At 48.1% G+C, this 6,461-nt stretch overlaps 1 protein-coding gene across 1 annotated transcript; it reads right to left on the bottom strand.

Moving 5' to 3' along the window:
- Positions 1–4,403: 4,403 nt before the first annotated feature.
- On the bottom strand, positions 4,404–6,455 carry LOC104488796 (rho-related GTP-binding protein RhoB). The gene has a single exon (XM_010132522.1). It carries the CDS (start codon positions 6,233–6,235, stop codon positions 5,888–5,890), a length of 348 nt encoding a protein of 115 aa, XP_010130824.1. The 5' UTR covers positions 6,236–6,455; the 3' UTR covers positions 4,404–5,887.
- Positions 6,456–6,461: the final 6 nt, after the last annotated feature.

Genomic DNA, 6,461 nt, shown 5'->3' with positions numbered 1-6,461 from the left:
CCCCCCTTCTCAAACCGCGACAATGAGTATGAGGATGACCCTTCTCGGGCAGTGGAGAGACGTCCTCTGGAGCTGCCTGTTTCTGCCTGCTGACTGGCTGTAAAGGGACCTTGGACAATTAGCTTACATGAGATACCTAACTTTGAGAGTGCTGAAGTGAGATTAAATCCTGCCCTCTCTTGGACTCCACATCTAAACATGTCCACAAGGAGCTCCACAAGGTTTCAAAGAGACTCCTCCAGCAATAGATCTAAGCCTTCCTTCAAAAGCTTCCTTGAAGCAGATGTTTATCAGCTGCTTCCACCCTAACATCTCTGCTGGCTGCCTGTCTGTGAAGAAGGCTTCACCTGGAGCATCTGTATCTTCACACACAGACTGGGTTAGCTAGGCCTGCAAACAGTTCCTTGGACCTTCAGGGACAAATGGCTTGTCTTAGACAGATCTGTTAAGCTAGCTCAATGGATTATTCATGCAATTTCTATTAATGAATGTGTATTGTTACAGGATCAGCAAAACCAAAAGAACTGGATTCACTAGTGCTACAGTCCACTAAAATCTGGAGGATGAAACGGGGCATTTTTTCCTTGCTGAAGTCAATAAATAAAATCTGTGAGTGAATCAGTGAATGACACTAATTGTAATAAACTACTTGTGGACTTCCTCAAGTGCCTTCTTACTGCAGCGAGTATGTGTCCATTCTTTATTGAATTGCTAAAACAAACTTGCAGACCTGTCCAACACAGTGTAAGGCAAATGGAGATTAATTAAGTTGTTGCTACAAAACCAGAAAGCCATGTAAGAGGACATTGCTTCCAATTCTGCTCCCACTTACGCTCATGCAACTCCATAGTATGTGGACTCGCATGAGAGTTTAAAAAAAAAAAAGGGAAAAGAGTTTAATTTGAATACATAATAAATGCATTAAAAACCATTTTGCCAAAACAACCGAGAAGTTTTACTGATTACTTTCTCCCACCAAAGATGATTTATCCTATTTTTGGCACACCCTACTGAGAATGCTTTCTAAACAGAGTCCCCATTCAGTCATGCAAGGACTATGCACAGCTGTTGATGCTCTGTCTCCAGAAGGGGAGAAGGTGGTACTGACCTTCCCTGGGCAGCTTCATTTTTAAGGCTGCCCAGATGACACACTCTCACACCATCAAAGGGTCCAACCCTCTTTCGGCGTGGGAGCACATAAACGGTCTCCTTGCTTGAACTGAGAACAATGGAGATGAACAGCCCTTTCAGTGAACCTTTAGGATTTGCTGCTAAGGAAGCACTGGTACCTTTATGAAGAAAACTCCCTCTTTGGAGATCTGGCTCCCACCAGAAGAAACACATTTTGCAGAGGTTGAACTTAGTCTGAACAGAATGAGGGAAGGTACAACCTTTCCTCAGCTGGGGACATCTGTGCAGGCATACGGACACAGCTGGGAAAGTTTCTGCAGGCCCAGTGGTGTGCATGGGGTCTGGGACATGACTTAGTTTTGACCTTCCTCTGATGCTCTAACTTGCTCCGTGTCACCTCTTCTCCAGTCAAAAGGTTACAGAAGACAGCCTGGGACCAGATGAACACAAGCTAGGGAACTAGATGAAGACAAGCAAGGGGAGATCTGCATTAAACCAATCCTCTGTCTGAATGCATGGTGTGGGTTGTGGGGTGGCTTGCCCCAAGCTGGCCTGGTTGGCCCCAATGGTGGGCAGACCCTCCATGTTATACTTGGGCAGATGCAGCTATGAGGTGGAGTTGGTTGTTGTGACATCCTCAGGCTGCAGTTGGTATGGCTCTGGGGCATCAGCCTGGCCACAGCAGGGTGGCTGAGTCAAGGAGGGTGGGATGAGGCATACCTCATGTCTCCCTCCACTCGTTACAGTGACTGTAATGAGCAAGCACAGCGATGTGGCACAGAGCACAATGAGTTATGGATCTGGTCCCACCGTCTGACCCCAGTGGGTGGACTCCCATACGGTGATCTCACTCTGTCAGCTTACTCACAGCTTCATAAGTAGCAGAGAAAGGTCACGCCTAGTTAAAACTGAAATGTGTTTTCTTGCAGCTTTTCCCCCTTGGGCCAGATGCTGTAGCCTTGACTTGGGCAAAGGTCCAATTGGAAATAATGAATGTAATTACCTTGTAAGCACCTTAGAGGAAAATATTGGTATAGTTAATTATACAGGGGTGCAATGCTAACTCATTTCCCAGTGTTTAAATTACAAATACTAATGCCTTCTCCTTCACAGTTTTGAGAAGATTAGTTATTGCTGCAGCCTAACAGAATTTGTAAGTTTTTCAGCTATTGCAGTCAGTTTAAGGAAGAAGTTTCCAATGTTGATTTCAACATCAACGGGCTGACATTGCACAGAACAGTGCTACCCTGCACAGAACGGGGCTTTTGAGGGCCTGGCGTGAATGATGCCTTTGGCCATGGCCCTCTAAACATCCAAACTAGAGATTTTTTCAATGAATGTTTTAGGAACAAAACCTGATTTTAGAGTTTGCAGATTGAAGATAAGAAACTTACTCTTTGATTATCAGAACTGAAATCCTTGGAGGCAGATACCCAAAACCTGGGACTTAGGTACCTTTTATGAAATCCTGGCTGAACTATCTAAGTGAAAATGCCACTGTCTTTCACTAGGGATCGTAGCAACAGCGCAATAAACTCACGGCATGGACTGACCATGTGCTCCAGCACTGGAAGTCTTCGAAATGCAAACCCAGGTATTCCCCACTATTACTGACTGACTTTCCAGTTGTTGAATAAGGAGCCCACTATTTCTATGCCAGTCTGTCAAAAAAGCCCCATTATTTTCCGTCTGCAGCTGGCAGAGCCCTTTGTCAACTAACGAGGAAAAGCCACTCAATGTGTTTTGTTAACATCTCTGAACAATCCAGTGCACCCCAGCAGGTAGTCATAGGCTGGAAAAACAAAAGGCTTGACTCCTTTCTCACACCTCTGCAAAAGCAGTCAGGAGGATTTATGAAAATATAAAACTGTCCTGAGATTTCCCTTACAGGTACCTAAGGGAGGTTTTCTGGGGGAAAGAAAAAAAAAAGGGAAGGGAAAAAAAAAAAGGGAGACACCAGCACTTTGAGCATAGGCCTTATTGTTCAGCAAAAATCATGTAAAGAATTTTCATAGAACCATAGAATGGTTTGGGTTAGAAGGGACCTTCAAAGGCCAGCTAGTCCAACCCTCCCTGCAGTGAGCAGGGACATCTTCAACTAGATCAGGTTGCTCAGAGCCCCATCCAACCTGACCTGGAATGTTTCCAAGGATGGGGCTTCTACCACCTCTCTGGACAAGCCGTGCCAGTGTTTCACTACCCTCACTGTGAAAAATGTCTTCCTTTTATCGAGTCTGAATCTGCTCTCTTTTAGTTTAAAACCATCACCCCTTGTCCTGTCACAACAGGCCCTGCTAGAAAGATTGTTCCCATCCTTCTCACAGGCCCCGTTAAGTACTGAAAGGCTGCAGTAAGGTCTCCCCAGAACCTTCTCCAGGCTGAACAACCCCAGCTCTCTCAGCCTGGTGAGAGGTGCTCCATCTGTTTTGCACCAGGCCACCTCTTCTGCCAGGAGCCACTGCTGCAGGCAGCACCCTCCAGGCCTTGTGCTTTTGCCTGCACCTGCCTGGGCAGCCAAGCCATGGCAAGGAACACTCCTCAAAGCACAGAGACAGGAAGGGAAGGGCAGGCTCAAAGCCCTGCTGAGGACTCCTGACGTGGAGAGACCTAGCCTTTCTACCTTGCTACTAGAACCAAAGAGGCCAGCCCATAGGGAATCTCACTGGGCAGCTTAGGAGACGGCTGCAGCACAAGCATAGCCTCCTGCTTCTGAGTCAACAGCAGGCAAAGCCTGTCCGCTTGTCCTGCTGCAGCAAAAAAGGGTGCTTCACTCCAAGCAAAGAGGTCAGTAGTAAAAACTGATTTTATCTAAATATCTTCCTTGAAGAACAAGCCCCATGGCCCTTACTACTTTCCAGTTTTCTGCCCATTTTGTTAGTACACCAGCTTGAACCTCACCCCAGCTACCAACAGCCAGCAAGGTCAAGGGGTGACATAGCAGCAGCAGCCTGAGCCCAAGCTCACCCTGGACAAGGCACAGAGGATTCTTGCGCCTAGCAGCAACAAGGGTGGATTAGTCACTATCTTGACTTTTGAGAACACGTCCACACGCCATCTGTAAAGTAAAATTGAGAAAGCAGCTCCCCCAGAGGAAAATAAAACAACCATCCTCTGAAAGCTGCCAGACAGGTGTTTCGGCCAGCAGAAAAAACAGAACAAACCGCCACAAAAAGCAGCATTTGCAGGCAGGGGACAAACTCCAGTCCAACACCATCCCAGTGTATTGTTGCAAGCTGGGGACAGTCTCTATAAATCACAACACTACTCTCAGAGTCAGCATAGAATCTTTTAATACTTTACATAAAAAACTGCATACACAGCTCATAATTTTATGTAAACATCATATACATCTCAGTTTTTGCCATGTCAGTTTATTAAAAACAAAAACAGTCTCAGTACCACTGTTGGGGGAAGAGGGAGAAAAGTAACAAACATAAATGGATACATTTGTTCTCTGAACCAGAGAAACACAGGATTATTTTCACCTGGGTTGGCTCCCTGTGAAAATAAGTTTTAAATAAACATAGATTCTTTAAACCGCCCTTTCTACCAAGGTCTAATTGCTCACTGCTTAAGGAGCAGTGCTTTCACCCATTTTTTTCCAAGGCAAAACATACAGTGGTTTTATTTTGTCTTGTGTGGAAATCAATTTAAAACAAGACCCAGATGAGGTTACTAAGATCATTTCCAATGCTACAGTGTTGAATGCAGATGACAAGTGCATTGAGTGTTTCAGAAAACAAAAAATCCACCCAGTTGTGCAAAGTAATTTCTTTTGAAAATAAACTTTTAAATAAACCCAAATCAATATACTTGCAGAAGACAACACTAAAGGAAGGAGCAGGCACCAAGATCATAGTATGGCAACATCATCCTCTTCCTCCTTGCTCATCCTGCCTCATCTGTCAGGAGGAGGTTGTCCAGCAAGGAGGACAGAGCAGTTCAGCTTTACTTTCCAGCCTGGTAGCTTCTGCAGCTGGAGTCAGTTCAAGGCTCGCGTTATCAGCAGGCATCAGTCACTCAGGGCAAGTTCCTTCCCACAATACAAGCCCCAGCTGGGCTGCCCCTCCCCACCTCACTTTAAATAAGCACCCCCTGCACTACCCCAGTTTGCACAAGACAGAAAAAGTAAGATATATACAGGCTTCACTTGGGATGACCCTCCCCTCCCAGCCTCGGTCTTCGGGGCACTAACACCCACAGCAGGTCAGGCTCAAGCCAAAACATTTGCAGGAGAGGTGAGGATGCTGCAGGCAGCCTGGGAGATGCAGCCTCCTTCCCCAGCCTGCCTGGGGGGGAGGCACATGCAGGCAGGAGGCAGAAGTCCCATCGAGCACCTCAGCTCCTCCGCTCTCCTCTTGCAAAAGAGAGGAGGCTGTCTGGGAGCATCAAGTGGTGGGCAAAGGGGAAGAGCCGGGTGCTCTGTTTGCTCAGTCCAGTCTCAGCAGCTTTTTGTTGTTGAGAGTCTGCAATTAACTCACGGGAGCCAGTGGTAGGAGAAGGTTTCTCCCCACTTTATTCCCAAGATTCAGGGCATGCAATCCCACCCCTCCCTCTGTCCCCACAGCTGAGCCAGCACAACCCTTCTTGGCTAAGGCTAAGGGAGCATGGTCCCTCCCTTTGCCCCCACCCCAATTCACCGCCAGGCCCCAGCAGAGGGGACAGGCAGATGCTGTGTGTGTGCATAACCCAGCTCCTCTCTGCCTGCCAACAGGTGACCCAGGCACTGTACCCAGCACCGCGCTCCAGCCGCACCCTATAGGACTTTGCAGCAGTTGATGCAGCCGTTCTGGGTGCCATAGCGCTTCTGCAAGGCTGCCCGGGTCGCAGTCTCAAAGACCTCCCGGACACCCTCCTTGGTCTTGGCTGAGCACTCCAAGTAGTCATAGGCCTGAATGCGAATGGCCATGGCACGGCCATCCTCAGTGCGCACAGGCTCCTGCTTCATGCGGGCCAGCTCATTGCGCACATGCTCGTCGTTGCGCAGGTCCTTCTTGTTGGCCACCAGGATGATGGGGACGTTGGGGCAGAAGTGCTTGACCTCGGGCACCCACTTCTCCGGGATGTTCTCCAGTGAGTCTGGGCTGTCCACAGAGAAGCACATGAGGATCACATCGGTGTCTGGGTAAGAAAGAGGGCGCAGGCGGTCATAGTCCTCCTGGCCAGCCGTGTCCCAAAGAGCCAGCTCCACCTGCTTGCCATCCACCTCGATGTCAGCCACATAGTTCTCAAAGACCGTGGGCACGTAGACCTCAGGGAACTCATCCTTGCTGAAGACGATGAGGAGGCAAGTCTTGCCACAGGCACCGTCCCCCACCACCACCAGCTTC

Source organism: Buceros rhinoceros, unplaced genomic scaffold (genome assembly GCF_000710305.1).
Source record: "Buceros rhinoceros silvestris isolate BGI_N320 unplaced genomic scaffold, ASM71030v1 scaffold20193, whole genome shotgun sequence".
In the NCBI taxonomy this organism is placed as follows: Eukaryota; Metazoa; Chordata; class Aves; order Bucerotiformes; family Bucerotidae; genus Buceros; species Buceros rhinoceros.
Note: the sequence above shows the minus strand (reverse complement) of the source record. Positions and strands in the feature narration are given on the sequence as shown.